This window comes from Lepus europaeus, chromosome 14, assembly GCF_033115175.1.
Source record: "Lepus europaeus isolate LE1 chromosome 14, mLepTim1.pri, whole genome shotgun sequence".
Taxonomy (NCBI): Eukaryota; Metazoa; Chordata; class Mammalia; order Lagomorpha; family Leporidae; genus Lepus; species Lepus europaeus.
This window is the reverse complement of record NC_084840.1, coordinates 97,832,892-97,856,554: the sequence shown is the minus strand read 5'-3', so window position 1 is coordinate 97,856,554 and position 23,663 is coordinate 97,832,892. Positions and strand designations below refer to the sequence as shown.

The window sequence follows — 23,663 nt, the reverse complement described above, 5'->3', positions numbered from 1 at the left end:
TCCCTCCCTCCCTCCCTCTCACTGCCTTTCAAATAAATAAAAACTTTTTTAAAAAGCAGTTCTTTAGCGGCTTCTTAAACAGGTGTTTTCATTCACTGCATTAATCTTTGGGGGCCACTCAGAATGACTCAACAATAGACAACAATCTTTCTGGAAGACACAGAGGTGGAAAACACCCCACAGTGCAGGCAGTGCAGCAGGAGGGAAACAGGAGTCATGTGTGAGAGGGGCACAGCCCAGTGGGCAGCACCGGCCTCTGAGCTTGTCACAGCTGAGACACCTAAGTTCAGAGAGCCCAGTTTCCAGATGGGCATCCTTAAACATCACAACAGCACCCTCACAGACGAATGAGGCAGGAGTTTAAATGCTTCTGTGACTTGAAAAAGAACCATAAATTCGGAATTGCTGTTTACTTAGTCATCTGACATATTCTCCAACATAAACGATCTTAGCCAACCAATAAAATGCACTTTGATGCTCAAATAAAGATAAGAGTGTTTGTTTCTTTAAATCTTTTCCGAACAGTGCGTTCATCCCACAAGCCTTAGTGTTTGGATTGACAGGGAAAATATGAAAAAGTCATCGCGTGCCAAATCTTTATATGAAAATAACAAAGAGCCCCTCTCTACGGAGGTGGAAGGGAATAAGCGAAGTCTACCTCTCCCGTTCCTGCTTCATTCGTGTCCTCTCCTCTTCTGACGTAAAGGTTTCCTGCATTTTTATTCTACCCGTTTTCTCAATCTTGTCATCTTTTCGATGTTTGCCAAACCTGTTGATAACAAAAAATTCTAGCTTGTCAATAGATACAAAATGAGTTTCTTTCTTTCTTCTGAGATACAGACACGGCACTCAGTGAAATGTTTATCTTCTGTGAAGCGAGGGCCAGATGTCTCCCGCAGTCAGGAGCTGGGGTTGCAATTCATATCCGCAATCAGATTATTTTGTGCGTTTCTGGTTGGAACTTCCCAGAGAAAACTCTTTTGGAAAATGGCCTCAATATTCATTTTTATCGTGGCATAACAACAACAAAAACAAGGAACAGGGAGTCTTGTTGCTTACTTTATTCAACAATCAATCTACTGCTGAAAGAAGACAGATCTGTGCCGCAGTGAGCCGGTTTTAGGACTAAAGAATGGTAAATGGCCATCACCTAATTAACCGTCTCTCCGTAACCAGCTACTCCTGCTTATTTCCACAGTCAGGGCTACTGGGAACACGCACCCTAGCTTAAGAAGAGACCAACACGGCCACCTGTGCGAGGTTTACAGCACCAAGGGCACTGATGCTGCGGGACCGCGTGAAGCTTCCCATCAAACACACCAAAGGAGGTCAGCTGTCAAACATGGCGTCTTGGAGGTGGAAACCTTGAACCCAGAAACAGCACACAGGGCCAGCGCTGCCTGTGCAGGGGTAAAGCCGCCTCCTTTGATGCCAGCATCCCATGTGGGCACCGGTTCAAATCCTGGCTGCTCCACTTCCAATCCAGCTCCCTGCTAATAGCCTAGGAAAAGCAGTAGACGGCCCAAGTGCTTGGGCCCCTGCACCTACATGGGAGACACGGATGAAGCTCCTGGCTTCAGCGTGGCCTCAGCTGTGGCAGCCAACTGGAGAGTGAGCGAGCAGACAGGAGGTCTCCCTCTGTCTCGCCCTCTCCTTCCATAACTCTCATCAGTGAATCCAAGGGGGGGAGTGAGACAGGCGCACACACGGGTGCTGCCCCTGAACTCCGCACGAAATCCCCAGTGCTGCCCTGGCGTCCAGCTGTCTCAGAACGCCCAACCCTGCCCTCAGTTCTTTCCCTGCTGCGTTGTCTCTCTGTGAAAGCCCACGTGGCTGGCAACGCCCACCGCCCGCGTCCCCTCTGCAGTGACTTGGGCACAGCAGGTTTGGAATAAAGGTGTCTGACACAGAGAGGCAGCCCAGCACTCACGGACGCTAAAAGCGACTGGGTTTCCCTTCCTGAGGAGGAACCAGGAATTCCGGCAAATGGTGGCAATCCCTTCTCCAAAACACAGACTAGGAACAAAATGAATGGGCCGCTGCCTCCCCACGGGGAAGACCCGGCTGGAGTTCCTGGCTCCTGACTTCAGCCTGGCCCAGCCTGGCCACTGCGGGCACATGGGGAACGACTCACTGGACAGACGAAGACAGCCCATGTACTCGCTTTCTCCCTTTCAAATAAACAAACAATAAATCTTTGAAAACAAACCAACAAAAACCTGACGCACCCCAGTGGAAAACATCTAAGATGTGATGTTCATTCATTTGACAAAATCCTGGCGAGCGTCTCATATGCAGCTGGGGCTTAATTATTGCGGCACTGGGCTATAAGCAGTGAGCACAGTGTCTGGAGTCACAGCCAGGACCATGGAGCCTACCTTGGTCACAAACCAGCAGGCAACACCCAGGCCAGGGAGAGCGAGGGGACAGAGGGACAGGGTGTGTGCACCGTGTCACGTGGGAGATGGCTCTAGGAGACAGCACCCCGATGACGTGATGGCTGAGTGAAGTGAGGGGCTGGCCACGTGGAGTGGGGTCAACAAGGCAGGGGGAGCACGTGCGAGGGTCCTGGGGCTCAGGCAGGGGGGCTGCAGTTATCTGTGGCACAGCACAATGGGGCTGAAACTGGGGAGAGAAGTGGGAGGAAATGAAGTCGATGGGCTGGGGCTTTGCTTGCCGTTCGGGATCTGGGGCTGATGGAGACAGTGTGAAAAGCCGCCCGGGATCTGGGGTTGATGGAGACAGTGTGAAAAGCCACTGACAGAGCTAAGGGGGGAGGCACCGGTGACACGTTAGTGATCCTGGCTGTGGTGTGAGGGATGTACTACGTGGAAACAGGCAGGACACAGGGAGCCACTGCTACGGCAACAGGGCATGTGGACGGAGAGGAGACGGAGAAGCAAGACATTTCTGGGTGTCTATGGACAACAGCGCTCGTGGGATCAGCTGTGTGTGTGTGGGGGGGGGGGGGGCAGTGATGGCTGCAAGGTTTGACCTGAGAGGGAGGAGGGACCCACAAGAGGCACTCAGGGCCAGGGGCGAGGGAGGCGTCCGGGACAGCGCAGGGCGCGGCAGATTCACCAGCATGAGACGGCAAGAATGGGGCGAGCCGTGCAGCCTGCACCCTGCAACACCGAGGCAGCGGGCACGGAGGTGGATTAAGCTCCCACTCTGAGCTCGCCTCATAACGAGCCGTTCACAACCCCAAACGTGAGACGTTCTCACCATTCTGTTTTCAGGATACATTTGTTTTTTCCTAAGATTTTCTTTATTTATTCGAGAGGCAGAGTTACAGACAGTGAGAGGGAGAGAGAGAGAGAGAAAGGTCTTCCTTCCACTGGTTCACCCCCCAAATGGCCACAATGGCTGGAGCTGTGCCGATTTGAAGCCAGGAGCTTCTTCCAGGTTTCCCACGCCAGCACGGGGGCCCAAGGACTTGGGCCATGTTCCACTGCTTTTCTAGGCCATATCAGAGAGCTGGATTGGAAGAGGAGCAGCCGGGACTAGAACCGGCGTCCATATGGGATGCGGACATTGCAGGGGGAACATGAACCTACTGTGCCACTGGGCCAGCCCCTCAGTCTATGTTTTTCAAACACTAAGATGTGGCCACAGTGACACGGGTTGTGTCTCTGAAAAGATGTCGGGACGTGGAATCGGGCCTGTGTCGGGTCTGAGAAGCTCCAGGCAATGACACAGACAACACTACGGTGTCTGTCTGCTCCAAAAGGTACAGGAGCAGATCTGTGCTCTCAGGTAGCCATACTGGGAGGCCCGGAGATCAGCGGATTTGTGCATGTTCTAAAATCAGCTTAGGTATTTTCAGCCCAAACCAAACCTTGGCTTTAATCAGCTCTGTTAAAATCCTTCCAAAAAATGGTCTTGGGGAAGATGGAGAGGGGATAGTTACTGTGTACAGGGGTGCAGAGGACAGAGGAATAACTGTGGCTGACAATTAATTGAATATTTTAAAATAACTCATAAGGAGGATCTGAACGTCTCAACACAAAGCAATGATAAATGTCTGAGCTGATGGATATGCCGGTCACCCCGACAGGTCTGTTGCACATTGTACTGACGTGCCATACTGCACCCCATAAATATGAAGTTACTACATATCTAGCAAAAATAAAAACACACCAAATAAAAATTAAAACAGACTCGGTCTTCCTAGATGAAGAAAGTTACAGCTTGTTCACAAAGTTCACCAACATTCAGCTTTCCAACTCAAATTCACAGGATTGAAAAGAAAAAGTGGGGGCTGGACCTGCGGCATGGTAGGCTAAGCCTCCACCTGCAGTGCTGGCATTCCAGATGGGTGCTGGTTCAAGTTCTGGCTGCTTATCTTCCCACCCAGCTCTCTGCTATGGCCAGGGAAAGCAGAAGAAGATGGTCCAAGTGCTTGGACCCCTGCACCCTCATGGTGGACCCAGAAGAAGCTCCTGGTCCTAGCTTTGGGTTGGCCTAGCTCCAGGCATTGCAGCCATTTGGGGAGTGAACCAGCAGATGGAAGACCTTTCTCTCTGTCTGTCTCTCAGTCTGTAACTGTATCTTTCAAGTAAATAAACCTTAAAAAAAGAAAGAAAGAAAGAGAAAGGGAGGGAGGATAAAAAATGGGTAGGTGCTGTGGTGCACCTGGTTAAGTCTCCTCTGTGAATACCCACTCCAGTGTCGGAGTGCCCGGGACGGAGTCTTGCCTCCACTTATGATCCAGCTTCCTGCTGATGGCACCCTGGGAGGCAGCAGGTGAGGGCTCAGGTACTCAGGGTCCTTGCTACTCACACGGGGACACAGACTGAGTTCTAGGATCCTGACTTCAGTGTGGACCAGCCCTGGGGATCGTGGACATTTGGGGATTGAAGCAGCAGCTGAGAGAGAGAGAGAGAGAGCAAGAGAGAGAGTGCGCACGATCGCTCTTCATCCCTCTCTGCCTCTCTGTAGCTCTGCTTTTCAAATAAATAATAAGTAAACCCTAAAAATAAAGAGTAAGATTCTGACTGCTATATAAGAACTGTGTTTTTTCTTGTTGCATTTGGTGTCAAAATATTAGTTTACTAAACAGCTGCAAAATTACCAAAATAATGTTATTTGTAAATTTACCACTCATCTGTTACAGCATACTTTCATTTTTTTTATAAAGTACAGATTCAAGATTGATGTATGAATAAGGAAAAGAAACCACATAGGAAATGTTTGTAAGTTAGCACTTGGACATTCCCTCAACACTTGCTTTAGTTAATAAATGATGGGATTTCTTCAAGGCACACTATAAAATCACAGCCTGTTACTTTATAATTGGAGCAAAAATGGATCCCTCTGCTCTAGTTTGTTTGACAGAATGAAATAAAAATTCTAAGTGAAGAAGAAATGCCAACCATTCCAGAACGTTAAAAGCAAAGCAGGCAGATGAGGCAGTGTGGCTGGCCAAGCCCCGACCTCCAGGCCCTCCCTCCCCATTCTCAGCAGGGAAGGGTCCACGCCACCAGAGGTGGCCACCTCCCCCGTGCCTGGGGGAGAATGACACTGGACAAACGGAAAAGGGAGGGCTTGGGAAAAGCTGGAGGGAAAGGGGAAAACTGCCCGAGGTGGCGCAGGGCGGACTGGGCAGAGAGCCGTCCGGAAGATCCCTTCCCGCCGACGTGGCAGCTGTGCCCGTCTCACTCAGAGGGCTGACGGTCACGTCTCTTAAACACGGGGCCTTCCTCACATAGGACACAGAGACCTCTCCACCCAGCGGCAGCACCCTGGGAGCGAGATGCTGAATGTGTCCCCTGGACACAGTCACTGCCCCTGCCAACCCCGACGGGGGCTCTGCAAGCCCCCAGTGACCAGCGCGAGGCACAGCAGCTACAACACTACCAGGACGTCACATGTGCTGCCGACCCTTCCAGAAACAAGCGCCGCGAAAAGCTTCAAGGCTATCCAGCCATCACTGTGAGTTTTACTAAAGTAACGTAGTCCTCTCTGCGGTATAAATGCTGCAGAAAACCCTCTAAATTGCAATATTTCTCCTGCTACTCAAATTAGAGAGATAGTTAAGAAAAATTATACCGAATCACAACACACAGCATCCTGCCATAAATAAAATAAAAACATCACTGGCTTCGTCACGAGCGGGTTTTCCTTAAGACCACACTGGACAACATGACAGCAAAAAAACAAAAGTCTTCAAAATCCGCCACCATTCTTAAAGACAGAACGTCCCGGCAGTTATCTCACAGGCTGGAGAAGTAATTTTTAAAGCAATTTCCTCTTCCGAAAGCCCCCTGGCACGTCCCCTAGAAATTCTGCAGTTGTCACTCCTGCTGAGCTCGGTCTCCATATCTGAAGAGGGGGCCTTCGCTGCTGCGACACAGGGCCATGATCTTGGCCAGGAAAGAGAATGCAAAAGGGACCACACAGGATGTCGGGGCAGTGACCAGCCCTCGCCCTGAGAGGCACCACAGGCCTGAAGCTCAACTCTGCCCGGTGCATCGCCCCTCGTCTCCCAGGCCACTGCTCTTCCTTGACAGAGAGGGAAACTGAGGCCCAGGAGGTCCTGGGAGCTGCACAAGGCTCCAGGCTAGAGGTAGGGCTATTTTTATGGAAATATTTACTTTCATTTATACCTGCAAGGCAGAGAAAGAGACAGACACAGATCTCCCACCCACTGGCTCACCCAAATGCCTGCAACAGCCAGGGCTGGGACAAGCCAGAGCCAAAGCCCTCAACTCAGTCAGCACCCACCACATGGGTGGCAGGGACCCAGATTCGGAGCCTGTGCCTTCCAGGTGTGCGTGAGCAGGAAGCTAGATCAGGCAGAACTTGAATCCAGGCCCTCCAAAATGGGACGTGGGCGACGTCACCGCCGCCAGCAGAGCTACTACTTAAGATGTCTAAGAGGATATGGAGTTTCCTCCCTGGGGTAACTCCTGGGGAGAGTTACCACAGCTGAGCACCTGCCGAACGCTCTATTCCTTGGCTCCATTCCCTAGAACGTACTGAACTCGTCTTGTGCTGTTTCCCAGGGATTCCCACATCCAGCCGGAGGGCAGGTGTCATTGAGCTCCCTTCCACAAAGGGGAACGTGAGGGAGTGGCCTTATGGCAAGAAGTGGCAACACCGGCGTTCAGACGGGAGACTCTCTGTGCCAGCCTGAAGAGCCAAAGACAGTCCCTGGGAGCTCTCGCGGGGGGGCAGCTGCTTAGCCAGTCTCGGTCTGCCTTGCCCTGCCTCTAGTGGCCGGATCCAGAGGACTGTGTTTCTGAACAGAACATAACTACGTACTCCACAAACGTGAATACAAGAATGACTCCAAAGCATTGGGAGGGCTCATTTTAAAAAGTGCCCAGATGGGGCCGGCACTGTGGCCCAGTGGGGTAAGCCACTTCCTAGGAGGCCAGCATCCCACATTCCCAATGCTTCGAGTCCCAGCTGCTGCTCTTTAGATCCAGCTCCCTGGGAAAGCAGTGAAGAGGGCCCAAATGCTTAGGACCCTGCCACCCACATGGGAGACCCAAATAGACCCAGACTCAGCCTAGCTCAGTCTCAGCTGTTATGGCCACTTGGGGAGTGAACCAGTAGATGGAAGATCTCTCGATCTCTCTCTCTAACTCTTTCAAATAAATAAAATAAATCTTAAAATCAATGAAGCAAGGGCTGGCGCTGTGGCATAGCAGGTAAAGTCACCACCTGCAGTGCCAGCATCTCATATGGGCACCAATTTGAGTCCTAGCTGCTCCACTTCCCATCTAGCTCTCTGCTATGGCCTGGGAAAGCAGAAGATGACCCAAGTGCTTGGGCCCCTGCACCCACGTGGGAGACTCAGAAGAGGCTTCTGGCTCCTGGCTTCAGATCAGCACAGCTCTGGCTATTGCAGCCAAGTGGGGAGTGAATCAGTGGATGGAAGACCTCTCTTTCTGCCTCTCCTTCTCTGTGTGTGTGTAACTCTGACTTTCCAATAAATAAATAAATAAATCTTTTAAAAAAATCAGTCAAGCAAACAAAGAAAAAGCCAGTGCCCATAGACCAGGCATAGGGCACTGCCCACAGTGCTAAATTCACTGTCTCTCCAAACGTCAGAGTCACCTGTATCAGAACAGACAAAAGCCAAACTGCCCAGGCCTCTGCCAAGAGTACAACAAACAGCAAGGAACACACCGCTCACACTTATCAGGAGGTCCTTGTGTTGGCTGCCAGGCCTCCATTTCACAAATGAGAGAGAGCGAGAGCGAGCGAGAGCGCCCCTCCCTCTGTGTGGCTCCTGTACGGGACCTCGCATCTCGGGAGACCGCTCCCCTGGACGTGGGATTTGCTCAGCAACACTGGGGGGAATCCGGAAGCAGAGGCTGGTGAGGGAAGGCAGAGAGGCCCCACGCAGCCGAGGAGAAACCCATCTCGGAAATCAAGGACGAGGAGGGCGTCGCGGCGAAGGGCCCGCGCCAACCTGAGAGTGCTCCTGCGAGCTGGGACGCGGGGCGCAGCCGGCTGGGTTCTCGCTCACAGCAGATTCTCCAACGTGAGCATCATTATCTGATTGTGTGTGCTGTTCATCAGTGCCAGTCTGATGAGACTTGATAAACTAAATTTGTGTGGTTTGGCATCCACGGAAAAAAGACGTGATTCCCCCCCCCCCCCCCCCCCCGCCCAAGGAAACACAGCTACTTCAGCAGGCTGGAGCAGCCGTGGGACGTGCCAGGGAGGCGGAATGGAGAAGGGCCTTTCTCAGGACCCCCGTGAAAGGGGCTGTGAGGGCACCCAGGCCCCCACGGCTATCCAACCTCGGAGGCAGTGACTAGGGACAAGCTGACACCTCGAAGCTCCCAGGAGGATGGCCTAAGGCAATGAGCTGAAAGTCCAGGAGGGATGGAGCCCAAGGCAGACTGGCCAGGGACAAGATAAACAACAGGACTTCAGAGGTGAGGATCTGGGGGCGGTGGGAGCCGTGGTAACGCAGGATAAACAAGGCTGATGGTGAACTCAGACACCTTCCAGCACAGGACCGGGGGGCGGGCGATCATCCATCAGTCCCGACGCTTTGGGGCGTCTGCTGCTCCTCACTCGGCACCGCCCAGTGTCCCGGCAAACGAGCTGGGTGAGGTAGGCGAGGGAGGCCTGATGCATCATTGCTTTCCATGACGCTTTCCTGCCACACTGGAAGTCAAAGGCCCACACAAAACCCCCGTGTCCAGAATATGCAAATGGTATTTTTTGCTCCCTGCTCTGTCCACACTGACTTTATTATAACACACAGACTTCAGCACGGCGAACGCCACACACCACTCTGGTTTCTCTGAATGCCCAATTTGGCGTGGAAATCAGCGCTCGCAGGGTGCCCTCCGCACCAGGACTTCCCCGGCTCCGCTCTCCGCGGCCGCACTCCCAGTTCTTGGAGCGCTCGTTTTAATGCACGATTGTTTCATGATACAATGCGGCAAATTGCAAATTACGTTTGGCTCAAGGAGTGATTATGAAAAACACTCTCACTGGCGCCTTTGCTCAGATAACTCCGATAATAATGAGAGATTGATTGAGCTCTGAGCAGTCCAAGGGACGAGAAGGGTCAATTTGAACATTTCTATTAAGCTTCTTTTGTTCAACCCCACACTTTGCCGGGTCAGAGGCGAATAATCACACCCTTCATCCCGTTACCATGGTTTTCCTTTCCCCGAAAGCATCAGAACAATCCAGTAAGTGGCGCAGCCCCCAAGGCAGTCCCAGTAAGAAACGCTAATGAGCCCCGAAGTCACAAAAACACATCCATCTAAAGGGGCACTTGAAAGAGAAAAGGCAAAGGCAGACCTGTATTTTGCTACGCACCTTTCTCTACTAGGACAAAGGACAGGAGTCTTTAGTAACAGAACAACCCAAGGAACTCCCTGGCCTTCTGCATGTCTGACACTAAATCTGGGATCCTGGCTGCAAACTCCTATGGGGTCACGCGGTAAGAAACTGCTAGAACAAGGGTGTGGCTTGGAGTTTGAAACACTTGCAATGAAACAGGCACTACAGACCCAGCCTTACAGCCCCACTGCCTCCTCACCCTTCAACGTTTACCAAGCAGATGAAAGTCACAAAGACAGACAACTTGGTTACTGAAGTTCCAAGAAAAAAAAAAAAAGTCACAGATTTTTTTTCTGTCGGAATCCTGGGAACTCTGGGAAATGAAACTTCCCCAACGGCCTCATTATCTGTCAAGTTGGAATGTCAGTCAGCACTTTTTGCTGTTGATTGCGGGAAACAATTTCTGTTGTTCACACTTCTTGGAGAATGCTCTCTACAGACTAAATTAAAAGGTGGAGACTTTCATTTTTTATCTTTAGTCGATTTGCATGTTCAGATTTTACTTTAAGAAGCTGGTAAGCTTTTTTCTAAAGAAAAGTGTATTATTTATGCAAAAGGCAGAGTGATCTTCCATCCATTAGCTGAGTCCCCAAGCAGCTGCAATAGTTCGGGCTGGGTCAAGCCGAAGCCAGGAACATGGAAGTCTATCTGGGTCTCCCACATAGGGAGACACCTGGGCCATTCTCCACGGCCTTCCCAGGCGCATTAGCAGGGAGCTGGATCAGAAGCGGAGCAGCAGGGACTCCAAGTGGCGCCCATCCAGTGTGCCAGCATCGTGAGCCACGGCTTAGCCAGCGTGCCACACACCAGTCCCTCTGACAACATGTTTAGAGCAGGCATGCGGCACCTTTTCTGCCAAGGGCCACTGGCAGAGTTAGAACATCATTAGCAGGCCGTATAAACTATCAACTTAAAATTGGCCTGCTACAGATTTACCAGATTCCGCACCCTGCCTGCAGTTGCCTTGGCAGAGCCGGATGGAATGATCTCACTGGCCCTGCATGGCCCACAGGCCAGACTCTCCCCACCCTGGCTTTCAAAGCCCAGGTCGAGGGCTTTCCAAGCAACACCTGAAGAACTGGAAGTCACACCTACCTCTGAGAACAGGCGGGACAAGCAGATACCTGCCCACGTGGCAGGTTCCCAAGCCGGGCATCACACCACACCCTCGGAGGACATGGGACTCCAGATGACACCTGGGTGTAAAAGCTGTGTCGTGCTACACGCCTGGTCCCAGACCGGAGACCAAAAGTGGCCGTGACTTCTCCCCAGAAGCTCTGTCCTGTGTGCTAGGGCACCACTCACCCACGATGCACAGTGCTGAGTCACTGCTGACTCAGCGGTGGCTAAGAGCCCAGCTGGGACCTGAGAACTGAACTCCAGGCGTGGTTTCAGGATGGAGCAACAAGGGGTCAGAGGAAGGAGACTCGCCCACAGCCTCGTCCCCAGGAACACCCCCCATGTGAAGGGAATCTGGGGATCCACCCAACATCACCCCCTTCTCCCTTATGTGCCTACACAGAGCAACACACAGAACAGAAGCCGTGGATTTGTGCACCGGCCTGCGAATCCTGCTGTTCCGATTCACATCCATGCTCTGAACTGCCCCAGCTGCACTGCCTGCCGTGTGGCCACACACACTGCGTGGCCTTGCTGATGAGCACAGGCCACAGAAGAAAGCATGTGGTGTGTGTCCCAGGCACTGTCCTGATACCACTGGCAACGCCAAAGTTTGCGCCCTGGCTAGCACGCCAGGAACAAGAACACTCTGTGCAGGTGCTTCTCCACCAAAACCAAGAGGTTCCAAGGCACCCGAGCCCATGCAGGCAGCAGCAGAGTGCTGGGACCGAGGGCTCGGACCCCCAAGCCAGAAAGACACAGCACATTCGATGCGGGGTGACTGGCGCTACTTAAATAGAATGCAGACACTCTCTACACAAACAGTGGCAGCAAATAGTAAGTGCAATCAGGTTTTCCAACACAGCAGACATCAGCAGAAACCATGGCTCCATAACGAGGCCATTTTCCGATGAAAGTCGCCACACAGCCTCGCTCCCTCATGCCCGGGTTCCGGCTCTGGGCCCCCTGCCTGTGGGAAATCACTACCCCGTAAGTGGCTGATACAGTGCTGCCCACCACGGTGGTCTACTCCCTGTCTTTTTGGTTGAACCGAAATGACCAGCAGTGTCTGGGTCCAGCTGACGGGGTGAGGGCACGCGGCAGCCCAGGGCTAGGAGGCAGCAGAGCCACGTGCCCTCAGCTACAGCAGGTGCTGTCGGGGGCCTCTCCACTGTCAACTCTCCCCAATTTGGTTGGGCGAGGAAACGCACCTGGCTGAGCTGAAACCTCACTCCTTGAAAACCGGTGTTTGGTGACCACAAACCCCGCAGCCAGGATGCTGGGCCCCTGTGCAGCTGTACTTCTGCCTGGCTCTCCGACACAAAGCCACACAGCACCCTCAGCTGAACTCACCCAACCTCTGTGCGCCTCCATGTCGTCTTTGCTAAAACCCTCGCCCCTGCCCCCAGAGCTGCAGGCTCCCCGTGAGGACTGAATGAATTAAGCATCACCAAGTGTTGGCATGCCTACGAGTAAGTCAGTGCACAGAAGCTATCTTAGAATCCGTGTCCCGTCTCAGTTTCTGGTTCACGGGAACCGATGCCTGAAATTTCTGGGGAAAACCCTCAGAGAGCGGCCGACGCCGATTTCTTGCTTTCTTCTTCCTCCTTGCTTGGAATGCTGACAGGACGGCGTGAGCTGAAGCCTGGAGCTGACGCTGAATGTAGAAACAGGTGTCGAGACGCCAAGCTTACAGCAGCATCACTCCCAACGGCGCCCTCGTGGATCAGTGCACACAGTGGGGTCCATCCACGCAGTGCAGGTTCCCTCAGCCTCAAACGGGAGGGAACTGCACCGCACTCGTGGCGGGGAGACACGTGCGGGTGCCGCACAAGCGAAATCAGCCTGCCGCAGAGAGACTGACCCTCTGAGAAGTCTCTGGTTTGAGGTCTGAATCGACCTCTTAGAACAGTGGATGCTGGATGGAAGGGGGTTAGTGTGTGGTCAGTCCAGAGTGCCAGACGTCAGGATGGCAATGGCCCTGCAGGCGGACAACTGCACAAGGCCACAAAGCCCAGCCCACAGACCTAGAGCAACATAGCCACGCCCCTGCCACACATTCATTACTAAAGCCACAGGCACGGATGAGACGTGACCCGTGGGGTCCCGTGTCCAATGCCAGCTGCGACTCTCCCTTGGGTAGAGGCAGACAGCATCACACACGTAAGTCCTTTCCCTGTGACTCAGCAGCCGCCCGACGGCTGCACCTGACACATGTCTGGGAGAAAAGGCCCATCCCGCTGCTGAGCAGGCTAACGGGAAACAGACGGGAAGCCCTGCTGTAGGGACGCCCAGAACGTCCCTCTCGCAGGAGAAGCAATGCTCAGAGGACTCTGCCAGACTAAACAGATGGAGCTCACAGAGAATAAATTACAGGACCTCGAGAAGAAAAGACCCGTACGGACCAAGCTGCATCAAAATGTGAAACCTTTCCAAAAGAGAATTCAAAGGGAAAATGTCAGATTTTTTTTCCTATTTGTTCACTGAAATTGAACAAGTAACACAGTTAAGGATTATAATGGCATATAACTATGATCAAATAATAGCTAACTAATTATACTACCCCCTTTCTAAAAATAGTCCATAATACTTTCTTAGAACATATTAAAAAAATAAAAATTGTGTGATAGCAGAAAATACATATAATTCCATACCTTCTTGGGAAAAACATTCCCAGAAAGAAATCTAGTTAATTTTTTTAAATGCATAAAAAGGATGTTTTGTAAAATTTAAAATGTACATAAAAGAGTAACAACAAGGTTTTGAAAGACGCTTGCAGGCAGGGATAGTCACAGAACCGCCTTTACAGAAGGTCCACACACATCGTGAGCACATCCAGCCGGCAACCTGAGGACTGTGCACACAGCACGAGACACTGAGCACTCCAGGGACTCCACGTCCCCTTGGGTAGCACAGAAACGGCGAGTACCACTGTCCTGAAAAATGAAGTGTTTTGCAAATCACTGTTGACTAGCTTTCTAGAGGTTTACTTTATTTGAACAGCAGAGTGATGGAAGAACAGAGAGACACAGCTCTTCTATCCATTGGTTCATTCCCCAAATGGCCCCAATGGCCAGGTCTGGTGCAGGTGAAGCCAGGAGCAAAGAATTTCATTGTGGCCTCCCATGTGGGTGCAGGGGCCCAAGCACTGGGCCACCTTCTGCTGCTTTCCCAGGCCACAGCAGGGAGCCGGACTGCAAGCAGAGTAGCTGCTCTAACAGGGGATGTTGGCCTTGCAGGAAGCGGCTTAACCCGCTGTGTCACAACACCGGTCCCCATTACGGTGGGCAGAAGCCCTCGGGAATCTTGGGGACACAGCCTGGCCCTCGTCTTGTGTAATAACAGGCAAATATCACAATGTTTTCTTTAAAGGTTTCCAAGAAAGGTCATTTTAAAGCTGGCCTTGGAAGAAACAGGTGATTTCTCTGCCCTAAGTGCTTTCCTTGTTCTGCAAACATAAGGGAGGACGGAACTAAGTCAGCGTGGCGGAGCCGGCAGGAGAGGTCGTGGGCCGGCAGCACCACCACCACAGAAGCCAACAGCACAGAGCAAATGGAAAGCTTGTTCACCACGGAACAGATGAGGGCCCTGGGCCCGGCACTCGGGTGCTCCGCAGGAGGCAGCCCCAGGGCGTGTGCTGCACAGGGTGTGGAGCAGCCACTGAGTCTGCAGGGTTGGGTCACGGGTGGCACAGGTGTGGCCGGGCGAGGTGCAGAGGAATCTGCAGGGGGCTGGTAGAGGAGGGGAAGCCTGCAAGTGTTTCTCAGGAGTAAGAGGAGAAAATAAAAAACACCTGTGGCAGAGCCAGACGGGAGGCTGAACAGGGGTGCAGAGCAGCCCAGAACCCCAAGGCCACGGAAGGAGAGCAGAGGAGGGGAGAGGTCTTACAGTCGCCATTCTCAGGGCCTCCGTGTATGGCGGTGAGCGACGGCATGGGCAGGGGCCGGGGCATGTGGCCGGCAGTTGTGTTTAAATGAGAAATGCGATCCCTCTCTGGGCCAGAAAAGCCCACAGACAGAGAGCTACACCAATCACGGAGGGACTAAACTTCAAGTTCAAGTTCAGAACTACTAACTTCCACACTTCCAAGCTCCAGTGACAGGACTCTTCACAGTGCACACAACAGCAACGCCACGTCACGTGACAGAAGGCACAGCCCCCCCAGGAAGGGTGCGTGGGCTGGTGAAGGTCGCCCCATGATCCCACCCAGGGAGTCCCCACCACCAGACCACAGGGTGACCGTGGTGAGCCCGCCGCTCTCCCATCGTCAGTGTTTATCCTTCGCCGACAAGTCAGGGCCGAGAACAGCCCCAGGAGGGCTATGGGTTGCTGTGAGGATTAAATAGCTGGGCTGTTGCATACAGCGTGCTCAGCAGAACGTGCACCTGCACAGACACGCAAGGAGCTGACTGCCGGCGGCCGCAAGGGTGGAGGACGCCAGTCCGGGGATGCCTCGTCCTGGGGAAAGTCTCACGGACCAGCAGCTCCCCGACAATGCCTGAATGGCGGGTCTGGGGTGCCAATGGTCCCCGAGTCCCCTGGCAGGGGAGAAATGGAGGAACTGACAACCGTGAGCGCCTCTGACTTCATCTCCCTTCAACCTCCCTGCACCCAGAGGTAAGCCGTCTCCTCCACTTGTTTTTCTAACCTGAAGCCGTTGCGTAAGCCCAGAGAAAGAGCTATTGTCAGCTGCAGCTGTGATACAGAGTCAGGAAAGCGATAAACCCAGGGACCCTCACAGCATGACACCACCCCCACTGGAGAGAAGACTCCGGCCTGTCCTAGTGCCCCTGTGGGCCAGGCAGGAGCTGGCTGTCGGCTGCCCTGGCGTGGGGTGGCCTGCAGGAGAACGTGGCCCTGTGCAACTCCCCCTGCTGTGGCATAAATGATATGGCTTCTCTATGAGGCCTGCCGTCCTGCGGGTGTGCAGACACCACCAGGGTAGATTTAACGCCAGCTCAGCACTGGACTCTATGTCCTCGCGAGGACACAACCCCCAGCCTCAAAGATGAGAACTGCCTGGTGTGACTGAGCAGGAGTCTGAGGTACCTGGGCCGTGTCCGTCATGCATGGCTGCCAGCAGCCAAGAAAGACAGGCGGACATAATGCGAACCTCAGGTTGCAGTGGCTGCCCATGACAGAGAAAGTACCCGGGCACACTCGCGCGGTGGCCAGTCGCAGAGAAAGTGGAGTGAGGTAACAGGGGACACTCACGTGGCCAGCAGCTACATCAGAGAAAAACGACGCTGACGTAAGGGTGGACGCTCACGTGGCAGCCAGCGTCAGTGAAATCGGCCCTGAAGTGACAGGGAACACTCACGTGGCCAGGGGCGCCCAGCAGCAGACAAAACAGCACTAAGATAAGGTGGGAGACACACGTGGCCCATGCTGCCAGCGGCAGAGAAGTGGTCTGACGTGAAGGGGAAACTCACGTGGGGGCCAGTGGCAGAGAAAGTGGCACTGAAGTAACAGGGGTTACTCCCGTGGCTGGTGGCCGCATCAGAGAAAACCACGCTGAACATTCACCTGGCCCATGGCTGCTGGAGGCAAAGAAAGTATAGCTGATATAACAGGGAAGCTCGTGTGGGGGCCAGTGGCAGACAAAGTGGTACCAAGGTAACAAGAAACATCCCCGTGGTCGGTGGCCACATCAGAGAAAACCATGCTGAACGCTCACGTGGCCCAGGGCCACCAGCGACAAAGTACCCGAGGTGATGGGGAAACTCACGTGGTGGCCAGCGGCAGAGAAAGTGGCCCTGAAGTGGCGGAGAACGCTCACGTGGCCATGACCACCAGCTCTCTGCCACAATGGGGAACACTCACGTGGGGGCCAGCAGCCGATGGCTGACAGATGGGGGAAACATCTGTGGTCCATGGCCACCAGCAGCAGAGACAGAAACTGACAAAACAGGAACGCTCACATGCCCGCACCTGTCCCCGCGTGGCTGAGCCAGCAGGGAACGCTCACATGGGGGCCAGCGTCCTGGCGGGGCTGAGGTAACGGGAACACTCGGGTAGGGTCCAACGGCAGAGAGAAGTGAACGCAACAACACAGGACACCGAGTGGATCGGGGGCCATGAAGAGGGGCTGTCCCCTCCCTCGCAGCAGAGACCACGGCCCCACTTCCCACAGCCAGGGCTCCGCACAGACATGGCTGGCCACTGACGCTGACTGCTCTCGGCCCTCCGGTGTCCGGCAGTGTGGATGGCACCACAGCAGACCCTGGCTCAAGGATTCAGAGAGGAAGTGGGGTCCTGTGGGAGGGAGTCCTCCCCCGTCTCCCCAAAGCAAGGGGCGCACCTACGTAAGGGCAAGGCCTGACCAGGCCTGCCGGGGGGTGTGTTCCTGATCCCAGGAGCTAAGGGGCTAGAAGTCACTTCCTGCACGTGAGAAACCAGAGGGCCAGGCATCGGAGACCTCAACCTGGGCTTTGGAGCTGCTGGTGGGGCTCCCCAAGGGGGTCTTACCCCCAGCAGAGCCAGGTGGAGACACAGGGCTCCAGGCACAGAGGCAGAGCCCGGCCACAGAGGAGTCCCAAGGACCAGCTGGTGGACACTTCCTGGGTTCTGCCCCTGCCACTCCCCTCTTTCTCCGATGATGGCTGCCACCTTCCAGGTAGGTTAGGTCCAAACCTGGGGTAGTCTTTGATCCTTCTTGTTCCATGCACCCCATATTCAGTCTGTGGGAGTGCAGGAGCCCACCTGCTGTTTCCAGCAGGGTGTGTCATCCTAGAAATTTTCAACCCCATGCAGCTATGGAAGAAGGCCAGATGTTAAAAAAAGGTAGGAGAGCGAAGCCACCGGCATCTCAGACAGAGATACCCAGGTCTAGAGAGAGCAAGGACCAAGGCACAGGAGCCACATCCCGAGGGGCCCAGCAGCAGGGGACCCAAAAGATTTCGGTTTTACCGAGTGACCCAGAAAGCTACAGCGGGGCTGAATGCCAGGGCAAAGTGTAGCACACTGGGGTTGAAGCTGAGAGCAAAGTATGGCACCACCTGGCTATGACGACAGAGAGACCACAGGCACAAGGGCGTGGCTCCGAGGCCACTGCCGATGCAGGAGGAGAGGGGCTGGGGGTCCACCAAATCACCCTGACTGCAGACGACTCAGAGAGGTTCCCTGTGATCTGTGCTTGACCCACGCCACTGATCCTGCTGGGGGATAAGTGTGTCCTTGGCCCTGCGGGAACACGGTGCTGGGGGTCAAAAAATACTGGGGTGACAGACCCTGCTGGAATGAGATCAGGTAGACTTCTGCTCCTCCACACACTGAAGGTGGGGTGCAGTGAACAAGCGGGATCAGGGTTACCCCAGATTAAGACCTAACCTAGCTGGAGGGCGGCCACCATCCTCTGAGAAAGGGGGAGCGGCAGGGGCAGTGAACGTGTCAGGAACACGGCGGCCCCTGCAGGTGCACAGCTCCGAGTGTCCAGGCTGGAGACAGGAAGCGGGGAGTCATCAGACTAAAGGCGCCCGCAGGGCTGCAGACTGGGCACAGAGCCGTGTGCTACTGAAGGTGGGGGGGGGGAACGCGAGGACAGGGCCAGCCCTTGACCCCAAGACCTGCAGGACAGCACAGGACACAATCTGCGAAGGAGCAGGGAGGGCAGGGACCAGGAGGGAGCAGCAGAGCTGGCGGACTGGTCCCCACGACATGCAGCGTCACAGGCAGATGCGAACGACAGGTGACAAGGCACGTGGACTTCCCCGGGCACCAGTGACCTGGACAGGGCAGGATCAAAGGGTTCGCTGAAGGCAGCTGGAGAGAAAACAACAGAGAGAGCAAACACAGACTGGCCAGAGTGTGCTGGGGAGGAGGGCGGGAGGGGGGGCTGAGATGGAAGAAACAACGCCATGCTGGAGGACACGGGAGAGGAGACAGCCAGGCAGTGATGCCCGAGAGAGGGCCACGCCGGCTTCAGGGGCTTCGCCTGGGCGTGGACTGTGGCTGGTTCAACTATGCAGAGACAAACACAGCAAAGAAGTGGAAAGGTTTGCAGGAGCCAGGGCTATTTCACTACAGACTTCATCATTAGCGTCTCAACTGGCTATGATTAAACCCAGGTCAGAAGAACCCCCATTCAAGGCTCCCCCTGGTATGAGGGTAAAACAGCTGCATTTATGTAAGAAGTTGTGGCGGGTGGAAACTCATCCCGGAACTGCAAGGCCTCGATCCGCTCTACGGAACGTAGAGGCGGCAGCGTGGTGGCGGCAGCAGAGGGAAAGCTCAGGAAGACTGTTCCCAACACACATCCTGGTGGGTGCCATCACCCAAGCCGCCATGCGGCGGTGCATCGGTGCGGCGGCGTTTATTTACCCCAGGTTATTAGACAGTGAATAGTCACCGGTCTTCAATTTTCACATCAGTTGCAGAAAAAAGGATTCCATTTTCTACCCAGCCTGGAAGTGAAATTGACTTAGCAACTCAGAAGTGTCAAAAATTTCTTTTAGGGAGAGGTCTGCTTTTACGGAGACGATGAAGCAGGTGTCATCGCTGACACCCGCGCCACAGGTCCGTGGCAGAGAAATTGTGAAGACGGCAGCCAGGGAAGGGCCTGGAGAGCCTCCTGCCCGGGCCTCCCGCCTCCCCGTCCCCTCTGCAGATGTCAGAGGTTCTCTCTGTAAAAGGCGCTAACAAGAAAAGGAGCACGCTCAAGAAGAGGGCTCGGCTCCCCTAGACCCTGTCTCTGCTGCGAATAGGTCTGTCTGGCACTTATTTCCCAGTGTTAAGAACAGGAAGCTCGGTTTCTTTTCCAATGAAAAGGACCATCCATGAAGTCCGTGGGATTCACACACTGGAGATTTATGCCAAGGAAAGCCCCCGGACGTGTAAGGGCAGAACTGGGCTTCTGCTGTCCGGGGAGCAAGCGAGAGAACAAAGAAAATGCAGCAGCACCTGTCTCTCATGAGGTTCTTTCTTTCCCCACAAAGCACTGCTCCGGGGATTCACGTGGTTAGGGGCAGGGTTGAATGCACTTATTGTAAGTGCATTCTCCAAGCCACCAGCAGACTGCACAGGATCCCCCTGGAGGCTACCCACGTGGAGCTGGTCACAGGGATCCATGCTGGACTGAAGCCAGAGGCACAGAGAACCCCAAGCCGTGTCCTGAAACGAACCATCAGACACCATTACCTGTGCCTCCCTGCTTGACACAGGCGGCTGTGTGCTTGGCCAGCGTGGGGTGAGGGTGGGCGTGGGAATGCTACCAAGTGAGAGCATCCTTCTCACAGGCACGCAGTCCAACTCCTAACACTCTATTGAATGGGTTCCCTCTTCCCATTTACTTTTTGTGAGGGCGTGATTCTAACACTGTTGAAGGCAGAGCTAGCTACTTGGTCTTCCTCTGAGATTCCGGGGGTCTGGATAACAGAGACGATGAGTTAGGTGTCTTGGAAGGCAGAGGCTTCCTCTGAAGCTGAACGTTCTGCAGTGCACCTGCCCGAGCCCTGGACCGTGTGGTTCAATTGAGGCCGGCACACTCTTCCCAGACACACTGACGTTCACAGAAGAACACACATGCTTCTCACATGCATGCTGTCTTTTTCTCTCTCTCCACCCCCCCGCCCCCCCACCTCTCCCTCTCTCTCTCTCTCTCTCTCTCTCTCTCTCTCTTCTCTCTCAGACCTAGGCATCACTGTTTCCCCGAGTAGCTCTACTTCCTAGTGCTGGAAGAACGCGTACATCAGTCCCCTGAACCCAGACATTTGTTTCCCTCACAGCCCCATTTCCTGTCTAAAGTCTGCAATGCTTAGAGGGGACTGACCCTCACCACAACGCCCTCACAAACTGGCCTATTTGGTCATCACGGGCTCACACCTCACCCACAACACTACAGCTGGATCAGCCCAGTCCACTACACTGCTTCTTTCCTGCAACTCACTCATGGCCCTGTTCCCACTCAGCGCCACTGGGTGGCTGTGCATATGCCATGAACACCCACTGCGCGTGCACTGGTGGTTTCTAAACACACCAGCAGCAACGAACATGGCTTTGCACCAGGAAGAGAGGCCAATGATGGGCCCCCACCGCAGGCGCGGAACCAAAAGTTCCAGAACGACGAATACAGAAGTGACAAAACCATCCAACCCGCTGATGACGTCAACAAAATCCATCAACAGCCACTGGGAATTCTTTAAAATTAAATTTATTGTTTGTTTAAAAAACAACTGTGCAACACACGCTGCTCAAGACACCACTGAGTCTGGCTCGCTGGTCACCTCTTCTGGGGCTTCGGTTTGGCCAGGCTAAACGAGAAACACGCACAGACTGGGTTAGTACACACAAACAAGGCAGGCCTGTGACCAGCGCCAAGCCCAAGGCGTGCCGACCGCATTGAAAACTTGATCTTGTTCATGCTGTGCTGAAAACGCCAATATCCTACACACAGAAGACAGGGGAGTGGGTCTGATTCCCACCGAGCAAGATCGTCTCCTGTGACGGAACTGAATTAGACAAAATGCTGGGGGTGGAGGTGGGGGTGGGATCCCAGACAATTGTGCAAACTATAATTGGAGGATCTGATGTTAATGGTAGGATCACAACAAGGCTCTTGCTCTCGCTCTGCCCCAGCCACGCACTCTCAGCTGCCATGGAGGGACACCAGCGAGCAACAGACCAGAGGCAGGCTCAGCAAGGTGATGTCCGAGACACCGGCTGGAGTCCACACAATTCTACACCGTGGAGATGACAACGGTTCCAATTTCCCAGCAAAGCAACATCAAACTGTACTTACTCCAGGGCTGGCAAGAAAGGGAACACGTGATTTTAAATTCGTAGTATCTAAGAATATAGGATTCTGGTGTATTGTTGCATACATCAATTTAGAGATGGGAACTAACTGCTTAGGAAACACTGTCGCTCTGCTCCAAAAACAAACACGTGTAAAACACTCAACAACAGACCTTCCTCCTTGCAAAGTGAGACTTGGTCCCCTCGTTAGTGACGGTATCACATAGCGGCAGGATTCTCAGCTGTGCTGAAGCGGTTCACATTTGAAGAGCCAAGCACCTGAGACGCCAACGCACACACAGGCTCAACATTGTGGTGCTCTTGGGCGCAGGGAATGGGCTGCGCTGACCTGCTCTGGGGGCACGCTCGGGTTTCTAAGACAACAAGATATTTCATTTAAGGAGCCAGGGCCTCCTAGGTGCGAGGAGAAAGTAATAGGGACACAAAACACTCAATGTTCGCTATTTCATTTCTTAGACTTAAATTCGTGAACTGAAACATGCATCAGGACAGCAGTGGCGCTCGTATCCTCCGTAATTTGGAGAAATGATTCGCGGGACGCACAACACTCCTTCCTGGGGCCGCGTGTGATGATTCAGTCACTCCTGTGCCTCCTGTTCAGTGTGTGAAATAGAAATCCATGTGGCCGTGGGCGCCAGCGACAGCAGCACATCCCCCAGCAGCGAGCCAGGCGATTCCTCTGTTTCTGAAAGGCCCAGCTACCTGGCTCTCACCAGCTTTCACCGAAAGCCACGGTGTGTGTGGTGGGGTGGGGCAGGGCCAGTGGGTGTGGAAGCCGGGCGTCTTTTTACAGGGCAGGACATGCCTCAGATCACCAGGCCCTCCACAGGGAAGGGCTGGCCTGTGCTGCACTCACCCGGCTCCTGGCATCTCTAACCTTTTGCCCCTTCCTCCTGGTACCTGAACCACAAATCAAAACAGCTCAGGGACACACCCCTGCCTGAACCTGAGGCTGGCACTGGCGCTACCACACGCAAACATTTCACTGTGCCAAGATGCGTCCATGCAGAGATGGGCTTTGTTGAAGCTTTTTAAAAGCAACAAAGCTAAAGAAATTTCATCTTTGTTCTCAGAAAGAAACAAAGACGAAGAGGCTGGGGCTGGTGTCAGCACGGCGGGTTCAGCCGCCACTTGAGATGCCAGCGTCCCGTGGGAGAGCAGGTTCCAGTCCCAGCTGCTCCACTTCTGATCCAACTCCCTGCAAATGCTCCTGGGAAGGCAGTGGAAGATGGCCCGAGTACATGGACCCCTACCACCCACATGGGAGCCTCAGATGCTGAGTTCCAGGCTCCTGGCTCTGGCCTGGCCCAGCCCTAGCCATTGTGGCCATTTGGGGAGTTTATCAGCAGATGGAAGATATTCTGCCCCTCCCCCCACAACAGTAACTCTGTCTTTCAAATAAATAAATAAATCAGTAAGGAAAGAAAGGAAAAGCAATTTTGAAGTCTTATTGCACTTCCCTATGTTAAAAATGGGGAGGGGGTATGTGTGTGGTTCAGGGGTGAAGGCACCACGTGGGATGCCCACATTTCATGTTCAAGGGTCAGTTCTGGTCCCAGCTACTCTGCTTCCAATCCTACTCTCTGCTAATGCATTGGGAGGCAGCAGACGATGGCCCAAGTGCTTGGATCCACCCATGTGAGAGACCTGGAGGGAGTTCCAGGCTCCTGGCCTCAGCCGAGCCCAGCCGTGCTGTTGTAGGCATTTCGAGAGTAAACCAGCGGATGGAAGATCTCTTTCTCTCTCTCTCTCTCTCTCTCTCTCTCTCTCTCTCTCTCTCTCTCTCCCTCTCCTCCCCCCATGTCACTATGTTTTTCAAGTACATTAAAATAAATAAATTTTAAAAATAAAACATAAAAGAATCAAGTTGAGGGGATACTCAGGGAGGGAAGGGAGCTAAAACATCAGTGCTCTAAATACTAACGCCATGTAACAGTGCTGGAAGATTCGGGGTCAAGATTCACTAACAC

General features: G+C 53.7%; 1 protein-coding gene across 13 annotated transcripts in view; it reads right to left on the bottom strand.

The window, feature by feature from the left end:
* PARD3 (par-3 family cell polarity regulator) overlaps positions 1 to 23,663 on the bottom strand; it is a 528,240-nt gene that overhangs the window by 147,776 nt on the left and 356,801 nt on the right. For 9 of the 13 annotated variants that reach the window (XM_062211204.1, XM_062211215.1, XM_062211207.1 and 6 more), the window contains one exon: positions 659 to 769. The exons of 3 other annotated variants lie outside the window; for them this stretch is intronic. In XM_062211204.1, the coding sequence (XP_062067188.1) occupies positions 659 to 769 (111 nt within the window). Of the gene's footprint in view, positions 1 to 658; positions 770 to 21,122; positions 21,189 to 23,663 lie in introns of those variants that run through there. One more of the 13 variants, XM_062211217.1, reaches the window with a different exon arrangement.